We start from the raw sequence: 22403 nt of genomic DNA on the forward strand, positions 1-22403 counted from the left end.
TATTTACCATTTTTATTCAAAATCAACATCATTCAAAATAGATACACATAAACATATCACTGCCTATATACATGCCACGTAACTGAATTCTAGAATGATTGAAAGACTACTGAAATAAAAGATGGATAGTGTGAGTTTCGAGATGATCTGATTTTCACGCTCAGCAAAAGACCACTTATCGTTATAACAATTAAAGTATTTGAATCACAAGGCACGACATGACATATCCTTGGCATCCTTACGTGTTCGAATATAGTTTCACAAGATAACCAATAAGTTAATAATTCACATAACAAGATCATAGTATTTAAATCCATATACATGTATAACCAAACTTCTTTGCATCATACCATCCAACCTTGTTCGATGTGTAAACATATCAATGGACTCCACATTCAATTCATGCTCATTTTTGCAACATAATAATAATATTAATGATTGACCTTCCAATCATTTCATTACAGTTTAGTTAATGTTTTCATCTGGAGAACTATAGTGATTTAACTTCAAATACACATAATTACTTTGCTATCGCAAGCTATAGAGTTGATCTATTTAAATAAGTTTTATTCAATGTTACTCACTCAAGCTATTGTGAATCCGTAACATGTGCTAAATCTCAGCCATCAATAAAGTATAATTCGATGCTACTTACTCAAGCTATCGAGAATACGCAACTTATGCAAGATCTCAGCAAATACTAAAATATAATTCGATGTTGCTCACTCAAGTTGTTGAAAACCCGCAACTTATGTTAGATCTCATCATCGATAAAGTACAATTCGATACTGCTCACTCAAGTTGTCAAAAATCCGCAATGTACGTTGGATCTTAGCAATCGAATAAATCCTTGAACAAAACTCCCATTTTCCTTTTTAGAACCCTAATGGTTTGCCATCCATATCCAAGTTGTTTATTAAAGAATCACACGGGTTTTGTTACAAATTTCGTATCATTTCAAACCTTGTAATCGTATACACACTTTTCATATTTCGTATAACGATCTATGTACATTTTATCCCTGTTACATCATCATATACATACTATCTAACCACATAACATTTCCACATCCATTCAATGTCGTATACCTATTCATATTTATCAAACATTTCATATTTTACGTTTCAGTCCATTAGATGCCAAAAGTCATTAATTCACAATAAACCTAAATTAATAAACATTTAATATTAATCAAACATAACATAAAATAACATAGTATACTTGACAAAAACGATAATAGAAAAGGTGTCAAGGACTAATCTACAATTTTTCCTTTTTCTCAATTATCTTCTGATTGATTCAAATCTCGATCTATAATAGTTCATTTCAATTTATCAATTCCAAACATCTTTTAACAACCTATTTTAAACATATGTCAGTTCAATTTTATTTTTCAAAAGTTCCCTAAAGTTTGCATTTTATTTAATTTAATCCTTAAAATTGAAACTATCATATCTCTCACATTTAAGCCCTGTTTTACAATCCGACTTCAATTTCATCCTTTCACAGCCTTCTAATTTTAATAATTATAGAAATTTCATTTTAATTTCAAAATATTTTCATTGTAGTCCCTAAGCCCAAAACTAACAAATTTTACTTTACAATTTAGCCCTTAACCATTTCGAAGCTTACAACTAAGTAATTTAACATAAAAAAAAATCAAAAACCATCAATGGAAATATTTCAAAAAATTAACAAATTTACGATCTAACTCACAGGATAGTTAAACCAAACTCTCAGGATTCCGAAAACATAAAAATTAAGAAACATGTTAAAATATCATACAAATACATAGGCTGAAGGATTGGCCGAATGATGTGTTCCAAAAATGGCTTCTTGCCTTTTTTTTTTATTTTTTATTTGAGAAACGGTGGAAGGAGGACTGAAATGGATGATGATGTTTGTTTTATTTTCTTTTAACATATTTTATTTAATAATTAAATAAAATTTTAACAATAAAATCTTTTAAAAAATAAAGCATTAACTGTCCATTAACTTTTAAAAATGGTCTAATTATGCCAAAATTGTTTGGAAGAGGATTGTACCGAATGAATCTATGGTAACCTTTTTCTCCTTGTCCCTAATTAATTAATTGGGTCGAATGGAACATGTCTAATAGTTGACATAGAGATCATGGATGGTGATTGGTGCTTCCTCTTTGCTATTGTTTGCTGGAAGCTATGGTAGGTGAGGAATGAGTTGATTTTTAGTCAACTTTTGATATACTGATGTTATCACCACAGCCGTCAGTTGGACGAGGAATGTTATGATGGCCAGGTCGACTGCCTCCTTACGTTAATTGCAATTTGCGATGGACACCGCCGCAGGAGGGATAGCTCAGGCTGAGTACAAATGGTGCGGTCAATGAGAGGGACCAGTTGGCAGCTGCAGCGGTCTTCTCATTACTTGGCAGGAGGGTATAAGAAAATTGAAGTTGAATGTGATAATACTAATCTAGTTCATTTGTGGCATATTAAAAGGCTTTGCAGCAGGCAGTGGGATGTTGTATTCCGTCATACGTTTTGAGAGCTCAATGATGTGGCTGACTTTATGGCGAACTTTAGCATCGGTGCTGCACTTGGGTTGCCGTTGTTCCGAAGGCCGCCTAGTGAAGTTCTCCAGCTGCTATAACAGGATCTGTCGAATGTTTATGTTCGGGCAACTTAGTGCTTCAGCTTCTCTTTGTAATTAAAAATATATATATGTAGATAAAAAAAAACAAAATTATATTGAAAATATATTTAATAAAATAAAATATAATGCAATTCAAATAATATAATAATTTTCTATATAAAAAATATAAAATAATAAAAATAATTTCAAAATAATACAATTTATCTTTTATCATTAGATGGAAACAAAAGTCATTAAAGGATTTAAAAACAGTGAAGACAAAAAAATCCGAATCATGACCGGATTGAGGTGGTGGACAAGTCTGCCAACTATTACTATTACTTAGAATTCAGTTCCCAAGACAGTGATAAACCCTAGCTAGTGAATAGCCACCACCAAGCTTAAAAACAGACCTCACAAAAGTCGGAATTGGTTTGTTGGTAGGATTGATTGACTACTACTCTGCAGATTTCGTCCCATTTGCAGAGTCAGAGGCTGAGATTTAGGGTTTAGCAGAAGTCTGTAAATGGAAGAAATCACCCAAGGTGTCAACAACATCAACTTGGTCGCCGATTCCCACAAGAATCGGATTCAAGTCTCCAATACCAAGAAGCCCTTGTTTTTCTACGTTAATCTTGCCAAGGTTTCTCCTTTGCTCCTTTTTTTTTTTTTCCCGTTTCTCCCCTTCTTCAATTCCTATCATATTCTGTCGAAATAAGATGCTATATTTGAATAACACTGGTAAAATTTTGGTGCATTTTAGATTTTTCCCCCTGTTCTGGGCATTTGTTTCAGCTATCGTTCTGCAACATAAGATTTAATTCTTTGTTCATGCATTACATTATTTCTGATATTCTCCCCCCCCCCCCCCCTTATTTGCAGAGGTATATGCAGCAGCACAATGAGGTGGAGTTGTCTGCCCTTGGCATGGGTACTTTTACTTCTTCAGTTCTATATTTCTATTACTTATAATATCATTTGTCTTTTTATTTTGCAGATCTTATCATTAATGAATTATTCTCATATATGAATTTTTATTTGCTTTTGTATTATCATCAAATCCTTTGTTTTGCTACATGGATGCTCTTGAGGAATAGATGGGGAGTTGATAATGGTTTTTCCATATTGTAGTTGTTTGATCTTTAGATTATTTGTATTCTGCAACATCTGATTTGGAGCTGTTTGATTCAGCATTTTACCTACAAAATTGTAATTATAATTTCCCTGAAGGAATTGGAGCTCGATATATCAATATTATGGTGTCACTCTTCCCCTAACTTTGTGCAGTGAAAATACTCTAAGGCTTTTATCAACTCTGCCAATGCTTTGAACCTAGTTATTCATTGGTGAAACTTAAAACCGGTTATGTAAGCTACATTTTGAGAATTTTTGTAACTCGTTATTCTTTCTTTTCTTTTCTTATCTTTTCGTATTTGCAGCTATTGCAACTGTTGTCACAATTGCAGAAATTCTGAAAAACAACGGTTTAGCTGTTGAGAAGAGTAAGATGTCTTCTTCTTCTTCTTATGTATATACATATGTGTATTTATTTTCAAAAAATGTGTTAATGTAGCTGTGCAGCCCAAATAATCATGAGAGATAACCTACACTTTTTGCAGAGATCACAACCTCAACAGTTGACATGAAGGAGGACTCAAGAGGGCGACCAGTCCAAAAAGCAAAGGTAAAATACTTAATAACTCCTCGTATTTGCAAGTTGAGATGCACTTGTTCTCTCCAGATCAAGTTAAAATTTGAAGTTTTCATACATTAAACATTCCCCGTTAGTGGTGTTTATCTAACCATACTGTAATAAGGAGCATTATAAGACTGAGTTATGTTGTTTGTTAGAATGGGTATTGATAGATACGCATATACGTGTTTCTCAGATTGAGATATTGTTGGGGAAGACAGAAAACTTTGATGAATTAATGGCAGCTTCTGCTGAAGAAAGAGAGATTGTGGATGGAGAAGTGCAGGGTTGAAACTTGAAGAAGTTTGTTTGTTAGTTTGTGGTGGCCAGTTCTTATTGTCACTGTATGGTTAAATGTTAAGGCAAATTTGGTTTCTTACACATTGTAGGTGTTGAGTTATCTTGGTTTGTTTCAAATATTCAATTTTTTTATCTGATTAATTTTTGGCTTCTATTTTCCCAAAATATATATTGATGCGAGGTTGGTGTCATTGTGAAATTTGTAATCCGGTCATCTTATCCATAGCCAAGTTAGCCTAAGCATCCTCATTGACTTCCCAAACGCCAAATAGCCCCAACCAGCGCATTAATGGACGACTCCTCCATTTTTGTTACTCAGAATTTGGACCATACCTTTACTGTCCAGCTCCATGATGGATCACTCTTTAGTTTTTTATTTAGGTTTGAGGAGGTGTGTTGGATTTTTAATCTCATTTTTTAAATTAAAACTTTTTATACAATGTTTGAAACTACTTGTAATTTTTTCATAACCCTTAAATAGAAAGGAAACCGAGCTTCAATATGTTTAAATTCATGTTCTTCTGTATTGACAATAATGTCAATGTCAATGTCAATTGAGTTAAGGGTTAAAAGTCAGTTGGCTTAAAATTAAACTTTATTAGCAATAAAAATGATAAGATATTATTTTCTTAATATGATACTAGTTTTGTACTCGTGTTATGTATGGGATATGTTAACATTTACATATTTAAGCACTTAATAAAAACTTTAATAAAGAAAATTAAATTTAAAAAAGAAATAAAATATTGTAGCATGAACTTTTAGATACAAAATTTAATTATTTCATTAAAGGGTGAGAATATAATAACACTCGAATGTCAATTCGGGGAAATTGTGCTTGGCGGAGCCATTTCAAAAAGCAATTGGGATGATACAGAATGAGTCAAGGCAACAAAGTTGGAGATAAAAAAAATGACTAAAAGAGCTGGAGTGGAGAATTCATGTGGTTAGCCTCGCGGGGAGATAAATATGGAGGAGGCTCTAGGTTTGGAGTCAAGAAACCCATCTGCAGGTGGCTTTATCCGTGACAATCAAAGGAATTGGGTGGTCGATTTTGGGAGGAATATTGGCGAAAGTCTTGATTCTCGCGAGTTTGGTGGTCGTCACCTGGAACACATTTAGTCTACCTTGCTTATCTCGCAAAAAAATAGGCGTTGTATATTTCCTGCATATATGAGGTCTCATCTAATCCACGTTAACCTCGTTGCCACCTAGTTAGAAAAGTTATCATGTTCCCTGTTAAACCAATAATGACGAGATTAACGCGAATATGTGTCAAGACTAGTGAACGTTTATTTTTATTTTTCCATTTTAGTCTTGCAATTTGTATTAATACAAATTAATTATCTTGGCCAAAGAATTCTTGTTAAAACGAGTCAAGATGCGGTGATGGATTCTCTTTAGATCACTCTACTGCCTTTATCTGCCTTATTTTATTTCATAAACATCCTATTTTAAGAATTCATCAATTCGGTTTTATTTTGTAAAGAATTGAAGTAAAACACTCAAGATACTAAGAGAGTTAATGTCACAAGTCTGAGTATTATTTATACTCCTAACACTTGAGATTATTTCTTTAGACATATAAATGAAATACCAAATGAAACTCTTATAACTAATTACGTTCAATGTTGTTATTTTCGTAACAATTACCCACATGTTCAGCATTATCTGTTGCATGCATCCCATAGATAAAAGGATTAATATGGGCTAACTTTTAAACATTATCGATGTTCTATCATGCTAATACAAGAATCAAAAACAATTTAGGATCTCGGCTTAGTATAAAAATTTATTATTATTGTAATAAATAAGTTTTATTTGCACAAATTCTAAAATTGTATAATTCAACCACGAATATTCAAGTAATAGTCCTCAGCGTTTAAGGATTGAAGAGTGCGTTGGGAGAGAATATTATCGGGTATAGGAGCGGAAGGTAGGTTGGAGCTGCAGCGGCAACAATGGGGTTTATTCGTGAGACACCACATTGTGATTTGTTGCACAAGTTCCAATCGGCAGCTTAATGGCTTCCATTGAGGTCATTTCTCTCAACAAATTATTATTTGCATTGAGGCAGCATTGGTTTTATACAATATTATTTCACAAACATGGAAATGTTGTTCTTACACCCCTCTAGGGTTTTTGAATAACACCCACTTCATCAATTCTAGATTCAGATCATGTAATTTATAATACAATGATATAATAAAGATGTTTTATATGCAATTAACTAAAACAAAATGTTTAACTATGATTAAATTACATAAGACTGCAAAAGAGAATACATTTATTTTTATATCATAAATCTATTAATTGTAGTGTGTGTGTATATATATATATATATTAAAACAAAATTTAAATAAAAGACAGATCAATCATACAAGTACTAACAAAATTCCCAAATAAATTTATTATTAATATGCCAAAATAATAGTAGTAGTTATTTTCTTTTTAAGAAAAAAAAAAGGGAAAAGTTTTGATATTTTACATATCCAGATGTTGCTAATTACCACTGTTCTGAATTCCTAGAAAGAAATCTGGTGTATTATAAATCATGTCAACAATCTCGTAAGCTTGTCCTTCACTCCTTTGAGGTTATGACCAGTAATCCCAATGCACCCAGTAGTATGTACTGCAGCAAGATGAAGCGGAAACATTGAGTGCAAAAGAAATGAATATGACTAAATTACAAATACAACACTAGTATGTTTTGACTCCGTAAATTATTAGGGTAATAATTACACCCTCGTATAATTATAAGGAATTCTAATTCCCATGTTTAGTTCACAGAATGTGATTATATCTATAAAAAGAATAATTTTTTGTTAAAAAAGTTTGAAAGTCATCATGATTAATAACCTCGTCTAATTCCTTCAATTCTCACTCCACCCTTACCTAAGAATAATTGGGAGAGTATAATGAGATGCTCCAATTACACTCAATTCAATGAAATCTACACATTACAATGGTTACTCAAACATATCACATATGCTATACATGTGTAATTTTATTCAGTTGCACCAAATGACTTTCCAAACACAATCTAAGTCTACATTTTGTTAAAACAATACAAGACTAAAAAAACCCTTCTCAGGAAAACTTTAAATTACATTCAAACCTTGATTATAGGCTTGTCTGTCATGATAATTGTCAACCAGCCAACATAAGGCAAGAACCTGTACAGTAAGAACATATTTTAACATTGTAATATAGTTTAAAAAAAAAGTAGAAGACCGAGATAAATGTCATCCTTCAGCCCAAGTATAATTTTACCATTGTTCTAGGTCAAACCTGTCTTCAAGTACAATTTTCCCATTGCTAATATCTATGTTATTTTGACACCGGAGCTTGTCAAAGAGCTCAACACAAATATGTTTAATTTTTTCCTAAAAACTTTCATATATTCAGAGATAAGATCATATTCTCATATTCATGTCCGTCCACATATGAGTTGGGCACGGATGTCAAACTTGAGTACTTCAAGAAAAATGAAGTGTAAAAGCAATAGAGGCTACGATGAACAGGAAATATGAGAAAGATGTATGGGTAGACCATCAAAATCTGTCAACTAAGAATGAACACCTTTGATTTGATAAACCAGTATTCAAGGAACAAAATCTGCTTTGACAGATTCAGCCATTCATATATGCATATGGTTTCAGGACTCATTACTTACGCACAAAGACACTCCAAATTAAGCATATCTAAAAGCATATGGACAGAATTCTCACGACGTTAAACCTAGTCTTTGCTTTATTATTTGAAAAGTAAGTACTGAGAGAAGACCCCAAAGCAAAGAACAAATTTGCTTTATTCTTGGCCAAATCTTTGGTTGATGATAATTTGACAAATGCCAAATTGATAGGGACTGATGATAATACTAAACCATTAAATTAGCATGAATAATAGATAATCATTTCGCTAAATTCTAGTTCATGAAATTTCAGATGCTCTGACAATTTCATCAATGTTATGTACTTAGAATTCTTGAACAATAATATATAGCCAAACACAAATGAAGTGTGATGAACTTGAAAACTCAAAGCATACAGCACAAATGGTGATGCAAGAAATTCCTAATCAGAGTGTTTTACAAATGTTTTCACTTCTAAAACTTGTTAACACTTTGAGGAATATATAGGTGTTTGATTTACCCAACAGCTCTGCCCATGATGTATTTTCGTTGCAACCAACGATTACTAGATGTGTACAACATTCTGTCATCGTGAGGATTAGCGTCTCCTGATGAATATGTCCAGTCAAAAGATTAAAAAAGGTTAGCATACTCAAGCAGTAGCTGTACATATGAAGATATTTAAAGAATGATCAACCACACACACACACACACACATGAAAAAAAGAGAAGAACTTGGAATGTATTTAAGACCATTCCACAAGTAAACAAACAAAACTATTTGGAAGTGTCCACTCTGCACTTCATTGGTGGGGAAAGAGATTTTAATAGTCAGAAAATATTTTCATGATTGATGATAAAAAGCTTAAAGTGCGTTGAAAACAAACAAACAAACTACTACTTGTATTTGCTCACATTCAACTAGCTTGATATCAAGGATATGCTACCTTTAGTGAGTATATCAGCTTCTTTGCTATCTCGCTGCTCATGAACCTGACAAAGCAAAACCAAACATGCAATGTACTAAATCCAGCATACAGAATAACCAGGCGGGGACCCGTTAATTCAAATAATTTACAGCCATAACACCTATATAAATTTCAGAAAGAAAATGTTCAACCACTAGTACACAGCTCATGAACAAGACTCTTAGAGTTGACCATGGTGTTAACCTTATCAAAACTATTTGTTTCTACTTTCTAGAGATTTTCTACATCAGAACATGAGAACCTTTTGTCACTTGTCGTTCAAGCAGTTCAACATTTGGAAATAAGAAACTAAACAACAAAGTGACTCTAGGCTACCAATATGATATGATATGATATGCCCTCTTCTCTGGAAATTAGACAGTTCCCTGTATTTAGATAGTTTCCGAGTAACATTTGAAAAACCTTCAAATTTCCAAAGTTCAATCATATCTGTTGTCTGGACTCGTACATGTAACCAACACTCACACTTGACTAAAAGTTACATAGATTTGTTATCCAATGTACACAAGTAAAAGGGCACAGAGAAATAAAACACACAGAAAGGTCTCGACAGGATCTAACCTCAATCACCCGATGAACAATCGGAACATCACGTCCCTATTCAGTATAGAAAAAAATCGAATTAATAGAAACAGAATATAGTTAAAAAATAAGAAAACAGAACAAGTATATATTATGCACATCATTGAAGACAACGATTTGTCCCGCACGAATAGGATCCTTGTTCATGTATAGGAACAATATATCTCCCTGCATTTCACAAATTTAAATTTAGATGACTACCACAAATCAAAGCTCAAAATTTTTAAATACTTAATTTTAAATACATGTAAAAAATTAACTTACTCGTTTGAAACCGGGTTCCATACTCCCAGATAGCACAACCACCACCGGCGACTCGCTTCCAGTAATGTAAATCAATCCTTTCCATATTATCAGTGCCGATGAAATAACCATTCCTTAACGAGATTTAAACTAAAAATTTCAATCATTATCCGATGGAATTTTTTGAAGTATAAAAGGTATTTAAAGAATTAAGAGAAAAGTGGAAACGCACCGAGGCTGATGGCTTGAGAGAGAATTTGTCTAAAATGAGTTGATTTCATATTTTCTTCAATCCACCCCATTGGAGATCAATGCTTTTCTTGTCTAAAACGATTTACAACACGCTGCAGGCTGCAAAATAAGAATGGAAATGAGAAAAGTAAATTAAAAAATTAAGAGTTTGGAGTTTGACTTGACCTGCGATGGCCGATGGTGATGTTTTAAACTGGAAAATAAGAATTTGGGTGATGTGGCGTCTCAAATCCTGTATCGGCACGTCGGACGCTGATAGAACTTTCTGAACCGATTTTCAGGGTCGGGCGAGCCGGCTCCCTCAACCCGATCTGGTTTAGAGTATTTTTAATGAGTTTTCATATTTGACCATCATTACCAAGTAGTTGAAACATTGTGTTGGTTTAGGTAAAGAATTGGAGGCATGGTATGGCAATTAAGAAAAGTTATTTCATCAATGGTTTCCGCCAATTAAAACCACCAACTTCACCCATTTTCAGTACTTGACGCATGCTTCAATATCATTTTCCCCGCCCTTGTGTCTTGCTTTTTCAAATCCAAGCTGTTTCCGCTTTCCTAACATTCCCTTCCAACTCTCTAATCTATCTTCATTTTCATCTTTCATGATTTGCAGCAATAAGTGTTCATCTGTTTTCATGTTATTATTCGGAAAATGATTTTTATATTCTTTTATGTATTTTTATAGAAAATTGTTTTTAGATTTTTTTAATATTATTATTTTATTTTTTTAATCTTTTAGAATAATGATTAAATTGATAGAATGCGTAAAGTTGTGAGCTAAACTTGTTGATTTTTTTAGAGTCAAGACTTAATTGATAAAATATGCAAATATTAAAGGGTTGAATTTGTTATTATACCAATAAAAATATCAACTGTCAATAATAGGTAAAAGTTACCATAAATGTCCCTAGATGCTTAATTGCATTTTACCCTTTTGACTAAAAAAGACAAAATAGCCTTGTACGTTACATCAAAAAGTAAACTCTGCCTTGTACGTTACATCAAAAAGCAAACTCTTACTTTTTTTAAAAATTACATCTATTTCTATTGTTGAAATTGATCATTGTATGTTAGCATGAAGTAGATGTGGCATATCATGTATCATTTTTTTATTATCTTAACAAAAAGAACTAATTTATTCTTTGATCTAATATACAAAGATTAATATTTTTTTTTTAAGTAGAGGTAATAGAATGCAATCCAACTCTTAATATAATAACATTTACTATACTTTTACTGACAATAATGTTATTAACTAAAATAGATTTTTTAACTCTTTAAACAACAACAGTACTAATCTAATTTGCACTTGGTATGCTTGGGCTAGAAGTTTTTCACATGCGAAGCTGAAACTAAATTTTGATTGCCGAAGGCAGATCATGTCCCCCCAAATTTTGGATTTTTTTTTGGCTCTTTAAAACTTATAAAAAAAATTTTAATTAAGCCCTTTAAAATTTTATAAATTATCATTAAACCTCTTAAAATTTTTGAAAATTTTAAAAATTTTAACCATTGAAAATTTTAACTAGGCCTTTCAAAAATTTTAGAAATTCTTATTAAGCCCCTTGATTTTTTTTTTGAAAAATTTTAATTAAGCCCTCCAAAAGATTTAAAAAGTTTAATTAGGTTTCCAAATCTTAACACCAAGATACGTCATTATTGATTGCAGAAACTTTACTCGTGTTTGTTGGCAGCCACCATCAAAAGGATGGACTAAACTGAATGTGGATGGTTCCTTCATTTTTCATTTATTTCAAGCAGCAATAAGGAGGGTTTTTTGGGGTCCGCAAGCTGGTCGTGTAACACCCCTTACCGACCCAGTCGTCGAACCCGAGTAATAGGATGGTATGAGCAAATACAAACATTTATATGCAATTTATATAAATTCCATTCACATAATATGTAATGTAATAATTTGAAGTTTACAAGGACTTAATAAAGTTGGTATTAATATTTAATTTGATACCATATTAAATATTGATACCAAATCACGACTTTCTTATGCAAAACAAGGTTATCAATATTTATTTTCTGGTATCGATACTCATATAAATATCGATACCATTTTGGCATTTTGTTTGTTTTAAAACTATTCAAGTGGTCAAGTATTGATATCAAATGCAAAATATCGATACTTAAGTTTAGAAATGGTAAATACCAATCTTTAAAATGTCCATTTCATGCCCAAAACACCTAAAACTCATATGGTAACCATAGATATAATTATAGACTTGAAAAACATCAACTAAGGGCATACCAAAAATATCACTTATAATAATCATATTAAGTGTCTAACCAATATGCAACAACTGGCACCTCAATCAACAATTCAAATTCAAACATAACACTATATTCAAAACAATCCAAATTTGCCCTCCAAGGCAGCTCAAAATAATTAACATGGCATACCTTATTTATCCATTTATAACACCTTATAATAATGATTCAATATCAACCATTCAAGCATACACAATACCTTACCAAATTCATTCAAACCTATCATATACATATCATTCATTTATTAAGCATATTTCAAATATGTTATCTGATCACCACATAAGCATTATAACATACATACTTAAACAATCAACAAAGATTACCAAATACCAAGATCATTACCAAACTTATAGTGTTATATATATTCACTTTACATTTAAAATGCTAAATTCATTCAAAACATAACATATACAACCACATAACTCTCCTAAGTACATGCCAAATATTATATACATTTCTTTCAAACCAACTATTTCATATCATGACATCATATTACCTATATAATTGCATACTCAAAATACCATTTCAAATACCAAATACACAATTCAACCATTTACTAATGCATATGTTTTCAAAAAGCATACCACTATATAAGTAAACCAAAACAACTCCTAAGTACATGCCACATAGCCTTAATATGGTTAACAGACTACAGAGTCAATATTGGGATAGTGTGAGCTTCTTGACGATCTGCCTAACACGTTCTACAAGTTGACACTACGGGAAAAAAAAAAAAGGGAGTAAGCATTACAAATGCTTAGTAAGTTCACATGTATTTAAAACTAAGTAACTTACCTCAGGTTATAATTATACACTACATGTTACTTAGCTTGGTAAAGTTTATCTATGATGGCAAATCAAATATCAAAAAGGTGAGTTCAACATTTATCATACTATATAGTAACTCAATCATATAACATTTCAATTCACTTAATTCAACATTTCATCATCATTCATAAAACAAATAATCATTTAATCAATTCATTATCTTAATCATATCATGCAATCTATTTACCTGCAATACATCTCATTTCAAATAAATGTTAAACACTATAGAGGTGTTACATTTAGTGGTATCAAAGCTACAAGTTTAGTTGATTATAGGATTGAATATAGTGCATATTGAGTCTATAAATACATACCACAATAACTTGTGATAGTGTGATGTCTTCAAATCCGAATTGACTCTGTTTATATAGATGCATCTTGATGGTCGAGTAAAATCGTGTTGTATCTAGTAAGTAAATAGTGATGTTCCTAATTTCGATCAGAGAATTGTTCTGGAGTGCTCATTCCGTAAATCTTAGGGAATGTGGCGAGATAAGCCTACTCCTAGTTGTTAAACTAGTGATTCACCCTATAACGACCCAAAAGTCAGTGGTATCAGAAAGTGTGATTTCGAGACCTCGTTTTCATAAACCGTACTCGTATTTACAGAGTTATATTAGAAGTGAATTGAAATTCGGTTAGATAATTTCGTTGAATTAGTGTTTAATTTAAGTATATGGACAAAATCATAAAAGTAATAAAAACTATATTATTAAGAATTGTTAATTAGAAATAAAATAGGGACCAAAGTGGTGATTATACCACCTTGGAATCATTATGGCCTGTTGGTAACTAAGGTATATATATGTTATAAGATTTTAATTTAAATAAATTAAAAGAAAGAAATGAAATGAAAATTTAATAATTTATGATAAGAGTAGTGGAAGGAAAGAGAAAGCATTTCCTTTCTTCTTCCTCGTGCAATTTAAAATAGGAGAAAAGATGGAGAAGAAAACTTCGGCCATTGGAGTTTAATTTTGAAGCTTAATTGCTTATTGTAATTTAGTTCTTTTCTTGTAATTTTTATGTTTTCAAAATCTCGATATTATAAGTTAGTCAACTCATGTTGAAATTTTTGATATTGTTAAATAATTAAGAAGTTTTCATTGTTAGATAGTTAAAGCTTTTAGTGATATTTTGATAGATTTTAAGTTTAGAATTAATAAAGGACTAAATTGTAAAATCAATTTATGATTTCATGAAATAGAGAATAAAATGCACGAATTTCAAAATTTAGTGGTAGAAATGTGAAATAGAGAATTAAATTAGGCTTAGAGTGAAAACGATATAAAAATTGGAGGTTAAATTTGAAAGTTATGTTAGTCTCGATTTTAGGACTAAATTGAATAAAATGAAAAAGTTGTATAACTTAGAAATTGAATGTGAAAGTGACTGTATATTGATTATTTATTATGTTTGTTTTAATCCATAGCTAATGTCAACGCGAATTCCTCGAAAAAGAAAGGAAAAGATAAAGTCGTTAACGAATAGCTCAAATTTTACTATTTTGTGTTTCTATAATCAGAATTACTTGTAAATTACTGCATTTTGAACTATATATGCATGGTGAGAATATAAGGTGAGTCAATTTGTGATAATGAGATGTATTTAGGTTGTTTCAAAATGATTGATGTTTTTGAAGACTAAATTGCATATATGTGAAAGATGCGAGTGTTTATATAATTATGAAATTTAATGCATAATGAGATATTTGATATTGTCATATGATTAAATAAATGAATTCATGATATAATTGATATAAATTGATATATATTGATTGAGCATGAAATAAGTAATGGAAACCCTATTAACTGTTCGGGCTGAGTTATATATAGATGACATGCCATAGGATAGGAACAGTTTAGGGTTACTTCGACTGTGAGTCAACGAGACATTGTGTGCCAATTTACTTCGGTTTAACCGATGAGACATTGGGTGTCAACTTATTTATAGTGTTGGGCGTAACTATTTGCTTCGAATCCGGGTGTCAACTATTTATAGCGTTGAGTGCCAAAGTGGTATGCTGGTTGGATTTGTGTATTAGTCCAAATCCGAGTCGTGTTTATAGGGATATAAACGATAAAATGAGTTATATGATTTCAATATGGAAAAAGAATGAGAAATGAAATTGAATAGGAAATAAAATGTGAACGTGTGGACTAATTTGTGAACATTGATATATCATGTTCCATGAAATCATAAGACTGAAAATTGAAATGAAATGAGCCATTAGAGGGATTTTGTTATAAAATGACTTGAGAAATTTGATAGAACGTACTAATATCATGGAAATGATTTGGTTTTGAATCTATGAATATGTGAATTGATATTTTGAATTTGTTAAGTTGCATAACATTTTGATTTTAACTCATACATCTTTATGATCTATGTTTTGCTTTTATGTCCGGATTATAAAAATACCTCTGAGTTAAACTTAGGTCATGAACACTTTAATCACCAACTCAATTATGAAATTATAAAAATACAATTATATATTTATTTCCCATATAATTAATATTATTATGACATTTTTGTCTCTTTATACATTTATATTATTTTTAAATAAAAATTAAAATTTCAAATCAAAAGATCAAACACATGTTCAATAAATATTAAAATACAAATTCATTATCGCTTTACCTATATTCATTATCGAATAAAATTTAAAAGAACCTACAATGTTTTCTTAGCCACATTATGTGTGATAAAATCGGGTAATATTTATAGTTTTAAATATTAATCTTATTATAGGTTCTTGTTATATCTACTCTTTTTTATATAATATCTAAAACTATCCATAACCCATTCTCAACCATTAAATAGGAGGATAATGCATTTTAACGCACTCAAACTCACGTTTTCCTGCACTAACAATAATATCAATACCAATTGAGTTAAGACCCAATTGACATATTTTAACTTATTTTAATTTAACTTGACTATTTGAAAAGTGTTAAATATTAAAAAGCCTTGAAAAAATAATTTTAAAATCAATTGAGTCCCTTGTTTGAAAGTTGCAATCAATTAATCGAGTTCCTAATTAAAAATTAGTAATTAATTGAGCCTTGTAATATAATTTTTTAATGGACCATTAAATGCTTATGTGACTTCTGACACGAAAAGTTTAATGATATTACTACTGACATGGCATCTGACATTAAAATTTTAACTTTGATTGTTTTAAAAAATAACTTGACTCAATAATTATAATATTTTTTATTACTCTCAAAAATCATAATATATATTTTTAATTCTAAAAAGTAAAATTATATCATACGTGGGAGGGAAGCTACAATCAGTGCTGAATTACATTAGGCATCTCCTCCCATTTGTGCACATATAAGACAGCAAACCCTTTTTCTGGGAAACAAAATAGTAGGCATGATGTGTTCCAAAGGCATTTATTACCTCTTCATGGTGTTGACTGTTAACCTCTGTTGGCTTGTTGGATAAGAAGAAAAAGCTTTTAAGGAGACATTGGAATATTTTAATATTAACGTAGATGACACTTGGGATTATGTAAGCATTTAAAATAGCGGTACCATACCCGTTGGGTTCCTAGTACAGTCAGGCCCATAGCTGTTTGGACCCGACCCGAGTTGCAATATCTATTAATAACTGAGCTACTTTTTTTCTCGCATAAACCCTAGCGCCCCTTTTGTTATTTCGACAAAAACCCTAGTCGCTTGCCTTTTCCTCATCTGCTTTCTCAAAGAAAAACAATGGTAATGTTTTTTTTTTTTTTGTATATTAAGGTGAAGTGTTTTTATTTTTTATCTTCTTATTATATGTTACAATTGGCTGAACTTTTGCAGACTGGAGAACCAGTGAACCCCAAAGCATACCCACTAGCGGATGCTCAGTTAACAACCACGATTTTAGATCTTGTTCAACAAGCTGCCAACTACAAGCAGCTCAAAAAGGGAGCTAATGAAGGTCAGGAGATCATGCTCGTTTTCATAAATTTTTCGTTTATTGCTATTATTGTTATTATTTCGATATGGGTTTTGCTTTCATTTTTTTTTTAAATTGGGTTTTTTGGGATTCAGCTACTAAGACCCTGAATAGAGGTATCTCGGAGTTCATTGTGATGGCTGCTGATACCGAGCCCCTTGAGATTCTGCTCCATCTTCCTTTGCTTGCTGAAGATAAGGTAATTCCTTTATGGATATTTTGCATTTCTCATTTAGACGTTTTATTCACTTAATTCTATTGGATTTTGTTCAGTTTTCTCTATTTGAGCATTTAGACTAGGCAAAGTAATTGCTAGGGTAGTTGTTCTGAATATGTTGATAGGTGGTATGGCTGCGAAACTGCTTGTTTGAATTGGATGGGATATTCTTTTATGTTCTCCTGTACTATTTGGAATTGCGTTTGTATTCACGTTTGTCTTCTAATTGCCAAACTCTGCTATAACTCGCTAATTATGTGGCAAATTGCTTGTGCCTTTCATTTCCCTTGCATAAAGCCATATGAAACATAGAATTTTGAGCAGTTTCAGAGTTTCCCCTTTTTGTTTATAACTTTTGTTTGATATTATGTATTTTGTACATGCTGTTCCTTGGTACAACTCTAATGAGCTAAATAGTCATATCACTGTTGAGATGTTTAGCTTTGGGAGGTTTTTTTTTTTTTTTTTTTTTTTTGAGAATTTGTCTTTGGGGTCATTTATAGTTTTATTGCTTCAAATCAATGTCGTCCTTCCTAGCTGTGAATTTAAAACATCTAATTCTAGTGAAAAATTTAAGAGGTCATTTAAATAAGATTATGCACTTTCTATTTAATACGAAGATTTTACCTCTCTTGAGCTAATGGTGAATTCCTCAATGTAAATTTCCTCATGGGGAACAATCTTAAATGCAACGCCTTGATTCCTTGCCATGGAGCAAAAGTATCTAGGATCAGTTGCTAGATTTCTATTTCCAATGGTTTTTGTTGAAATATTACAAGGCGTTCATAATCACAATAATGGATTTGTATTTGAGTTCTGCAGAATGTTCCCTACGTATTTGTTCCTTCAAAGCAAGCACTTGGACGTGCATGTGGGGTTACAAGACCTGTAATTGCATGTTCTGTCACATCAAACGAAGGAAGCCAATTGAAATCCCAAATACAACAACTCAAGGTATTTTGCCTTCCAGTATCTTACCATATAAATCTAGTCAATGTTTTGCACTTGTTGTGGCTGACTTTGCTCCTGCATTTTATGTTTTTTATTTTTATTTATTTATTTATTATTTTTTTATTTTGTGAAATGTAGGATGCTATTGAGAAGCTCTTGATCTAGAATCTTATGAAAACACATATTCGGTGTGATGGGCCTCTCGGATTGTGGTGGTCGCTCCTTTAGAGGCTTTGACTGATGAAGTTATGCCACATGCGAACCACTCTTTTAGAATCTGACTTTAAATGTGATTGTTGTGACTTATCACATTTTCTTATGAATTTAGAGAAAGGATAATCTTGAATTGATGCATACCGAAACTTAGTATGAATGATATGCTATTAATTAATGTAGCTTGCTTAAATATGTTTTGGTTTTTCTGTTATAGTTTTCACTATTCTTAATTGCTTTTGGCTGATTGGTTGAATACAAGCAAGCTGCTCTATATGATTAATCTGGTACAGCTCCAGAGTCTGGACTTCTTGTGTTGACTTCTCTCCGGGAGTGAAACAGTTTCGGCAAATCTTGCGTGGTTTACATTCCATTTGTTAGGAAGGAAATGAAAAATGAAGAAATGAAGTAATTTAATGGTCTAACGTGCACTATGTACTAAAAGTTTAAAAAAATGTGCATATTAGTTCATTATATTATTAAATAAAGTAAATTGGTCTTTTTTCTATTAAAATTTTATTTATTTGTATTGTTAAGCGATAATGTTGATGGAATAATCAGATAAATGTGGCATGTCATGTTTACTTTATAATGATGTATGGGGATAAATTTTTAGCAGCAAAAATAATGAAATTTTTAATAAAATGGTAATTTTATTTTTTATTTAATGTATAGTAATTAATTTGTTTAATTTTTAAGTAGAGAGAAAATGTAATTTGATTTTTAGAGAAGTCTTCTTCATTATATTTTTACTTGTGGCCTATTTGTTTATGGTATATTTATTTTTATAAAATGAATTTTTCGGTACATTTAAAATCGGGAGGATAATGTTGTTAAGATTTGAATCAAGATTTTCATAATTGAATTGATAGTTAAATTAAAATATTATTAAAATTTATAAAAAATAAAAATTGGTTAAATTGATTAATCTTTGGTTTTGGATCAAGGTATTAATTTAGATTGATTTGAAACCTAGAGCTTAAAGTGGTAACATAGAACTCTTAACCACCGGGTGGTTTGATAAGAGGGTTGAGTATGAACAACAAATAAAACCTAAAAGAAAGGAAAAGAAAGGTGGAAGTTAGAAGCAATGGATGGGCTCGTTTTCAGCTGGATTCTCCTATGCTACTTCAATTCCAGCCTGACATTGTTTTGACAAGACAAGACACTAGATGTATCTCACAGTTTTTGCCAGCATCTAGACCCACCTTTGTATCTCAGGAGTAACTAAATAAAAGTATAATTATTAGAGTGATTGATATGGTATAATTATTTTATATTATATTTGGTAGTATAAATTATAATTATATAATTATATAATTTATAGTTTTAAAAATATTAATTATTATAAAAATTATTAGTATGATAAAAATAAATTTTAAATAAATAACAAATTAAAATTAAATTATCGTATACATCATGTTAATTTAAAAAATAGTTAATAACACGATTACTAATAAAAATAACAAAAAATATATATCATATATAATTTTATCTAATTGTTCCAATGTATATTTGTTGGGTTACTCCTTTCAGATTTGACATATGCTCCTTATCACCATCTGTTGGTAATTGATCAAGTTCATCACTATCTGAATTTAAATATGCATTATTAAGATTATCAATATCTCTTTCTTTCATATACTCTTTGAAATATGGATAATCTCAATTTTACCTATGATTCAACTTATCAAATATGAAATATGCTAGTATGATCAAACCTTTTGTTTTTATGCTATACTAACGTGATGCTAATATATAAAAAAAAAATATTTTAGAACAATAAATTCAACTACATTTCGAAGCCTTGAATGCCTCGAATTAAAGAGTCTTGTGAGTTGTCTATGACACTTGTGTTTGACACCATTCTCTTAAATGGTATCATACCCCAAGATATAGTGTAAGAAAATCTTTTATATTTGCATAATTAACATTGACATTATAATATTTGAGTTAACAATTCAAATAGTAAGTGGTTATCCAAGCATCTTGCTATATTGTAATTACAAGTAATTATACCCTAGTCTAATCATTAGATAATTTTTCAAACACTACTTTAATATATAATTAATATAAAATTTATGACTTTTTTAAAATAATTATATTGAGATTGGATATATAATTAAATATATTTAAATTTCTTTATAACAATTACCTTTTATGATAATAATTTATTAAAATAGCCAAGTTTGTCATAATTTTTTTTATATTTTATTTTAAGTCTCTACAATAGCTTTTCACTTGTAACAAACAATCCCTGTAATTATAAATATCTTCTTTACTAAAATAGCTTTTTATAATAGCATTGTGCTCAAATTTTAAAATAAAATGCATATTTAATATAAGTGAGAATATTAATTATATTTTATTAAATAAAAATTATCTTGATAAATTAAATAAAAATAATAAATTTTAATTAAGCTATTATTTTAACAATTTTTTATTTTTACATAAAAAATCTATTAATCATATTTTATTAAATAAAATAATATTTAATAACTGGAATTGCATAAAATTTTTTATTAAAGATATCAACTTAATAAATCATTTAAGTTTCGTACATTTAAGTATTCTGCCACGTGTATAAAAAAATTTATTCTTCTATAAATCGGAAACTCAAATTCACTAATTAAACTTTACAACTCATAAATTAGTTAATTTTAATCGAATTTAAGACATTTTTAGTCATAATAGCCAAATATGATTTAAATATAAAATATAATAATTAAAGAGAATTAGTGTAACTTAAAATATTAAGAGATATGGTTTGAATGGGTTGGTGAGGAATTTAGTTCCAGTCCTTTGACTGGTCACATTAAACAAACAAAGCTTGGTATAATTTCAGTTTTAATCCTTTACAATATGCTCAAAATATCTATCTATATCTAAAAGGAAGGTCCAACCTTCCTTGATTGACACGTGTATCAACCTCTCTTATTCTTTTTTTTCATTATATAGAAAAATTGTCAAATTTCAATTTTAGTCCCTATGATATAATCAAATTTAAGATTAAATCTTTATACTTCAACTTTTTGACATAACTTGGCACTCTTTTTAACAATGTTCATTGATTAGCCCAAATACTTTATTTTGATCAAAAAGCTGATGTAACTTTTAAGAGTTGATAAAGCTATTAAAATTATTTGTTAAATTCAAGTCAATTGCAATATTATTTTCTTTTGTTACATGGCTATTAAGTAAGTTTTTTTTTAATTTTAAAATATCACACTAATGAATTTAACAAAAGAAACTAATTGTGTTGTGTTAACAATTGGATTTGAATTTTAAATTGAAAAATAGAGTGACTAAATATCTAAAGTTGAAAGTAAAAAGACTAAATTTTAGATATTCAAAAGTATAGAGACTTGAAGTATATTTTAATATTCAAATATTTACACTATAAATTGATCCAAAAGTAATTAATAATCAACTATACTTGTATTCCTATTTTGATTATTCAACTCTTAAAATTTTCAATTTAGGCACTAACGTTTAAATGTATTTTTGTTCCGACCACCCACCGTTAAATTGATAGCATAAAACCTTTTTCTAACTGGTGTAATAACACATTTAGTCCTCAATACTTACTTGTTCTATCCATTTGATCACAATTCTAACTAATTCAATAAATTTAACCCATCATATTTACAAATTCTA

At 30.2% G+C, this 22403-nt stretch overlaps 3 protein-coding genes across 4 annotated transcripts; 2 read left to right on the top strand and 1 right to left on the bottom strand.

Moving 5' to 3' along the window:
• The first annotated feature begins 2860 nt into the window (after window positions 1-2860).
• Window positions 2861-4771, top strand: LOC108485394 (uncharacterized protein At2g34160-like). Its single transcript, XM_017789226.2, has 5 exons — window positions 2861-3256; window positions 3496-3544; window positions 4053-4115; window positions 4233-4297; window positions 4503-4771. The coding sequence occupies exons 1-5, from the start codon at window positions 3140-3142 to the stop codon at window positions 4596-4598; spliced, it is 390 nt and encodes a 129-aa protein (XP_017644715.1). The 5' UTR covers window positions 2861-3139; the 3' UTR covers window positions 4599-4771.
• A 2230-nt stretch (window positions 4772-7001) lies between these two features.
• On the bottom strand, window positions 7002-10931 carry LOC108484661 (uncharacterized). 2 transcript variants are annotated; one of them, XM_017788534.2, is made up of 9 exons: window positions 10472-10928; window positions 10287-10405; window positions 10076-10188; window positions 9911-9979; window positions 9791-9826; window positions 9188-9233; window positions 8761-8848; window positions 7725-7782; window positions 7002-7238 (listed from the first exon to the last, which is right to left on the bottom strand). In XM_017788534.2, exons 2-9 carry the CDS (start codon window positions 10354-10356, stop codon window positions 7188-7190), a joined length of 531 nt encoding a protein of 176 aa, XP_017644023.1. In that variant the 5' UTR covers window positions 10357-10405; window positions 10472-10928; the 3' UTR covers window positions 7002-7187. The 2 variants fall into 2 exon arrangements, with proteins under 2 accessions (XP_017644023.1, XP_052885914.1); XM_053029954.1 differs by having other exon boundaries at window positions 10076-10204; window positions 10287-10931.
• Window positions 10932-16995: 6064 nt separating this feature from the next.
• Window positions 16996-18941, top strand: LOC108484536 (uncharacterized). The gene is made up of 5 exons (XM_017788357.2): window positions 16996-17136; window positions 17227-17347; window positions 17461-17564; window positions 18405-18536; window positions 18672-18941. Exons 1-5 carry the CDS (start codon window positions 17134-17136, stop codon window positions 18696-18698), a joined length of 387 nt encoding a protein of 128 aa, XP_017643846.1. The 5' UTR covers window positions 16996-17133; the 3' UTR covers window positions 18699-18941.
• The last annotated feature ends 3462 nt before the right edge of the window (window positions 18942-22403 follow it).

This window comes from Gossypium arboreum, chromosome 6, assembly GCF_025698485.1.
Source record: "Gossypium arboreum isolate Shixiya-1 chromosome 6, ASM2569848v2, whole genome shotgun sequence".
Taxonomy (NCBI): Eukaryota; Viridiplantae; Streptophyta; class Magnoliopsida; order Malvales; family Malvaceae; genus Gossypium; species Gossypium arboreum.

Bases quoted from the DNA above. Each gene is read 5' to 3' on its own strand.
- LOC108484536 (XM_017788357.2), top strand. The intron at 17,565-18,404 runs GTAATTCCTTTA...TGAGTTCTGCAG, and splicing joins CTTTGCTTGCTGAAGATAAG to AATGTTCCCTACGTATTTGT. The intron at 18,537-18,671 runs GTATTTTGCCTT...TGTGAAATGTAG, and splicing joins CCCAAATACAACAACTCAAG to GATGCTATTGAGAAGCTCTT.
- LOC108484661 (XM_017788534.2), bottom strand. From the start codon at position 10,356: ATGGGGTGGATTGAAGAAAATATGAAATCAACTCATTTTAGACAAATT. The intron at 9,827-9,910 runs GTGCATAATATA...TATACTGAATAG, and splicing joins AAATCGTTGTCTTCAATGAT to GGACGTGATGTTCCGATTGT. The intron at 9,234-9,790 runs GTTAGATCCTGT...TTGCTTTGTCAG, and splicing joins TTGTTCATCGGGTGATTGAG to GTTCATGAGCAGCGAGATAG.
- LOC108485394 (XM_017789226.2), top strand. From the start codon at position 3,140: ATGGAAGAAATCACCCAAGGTGTCAACAACATCAACTTGGTCGCCGAT. The intron at 3,545-4,052 runs GTACTTTTACTT...TCGTATTTGCAG, and splicing joins GTTGTCTGCCCTTGGCATGG to CTATTGCAACTGTTGTCACA. The intron at 4,116-4,232 runs GTAAGATGTCTT...CACTTTTTGCAG, and splicing joins CGGTTTAGCTGTTGAGAAGA to AGATCACAACCTCAACAGTT.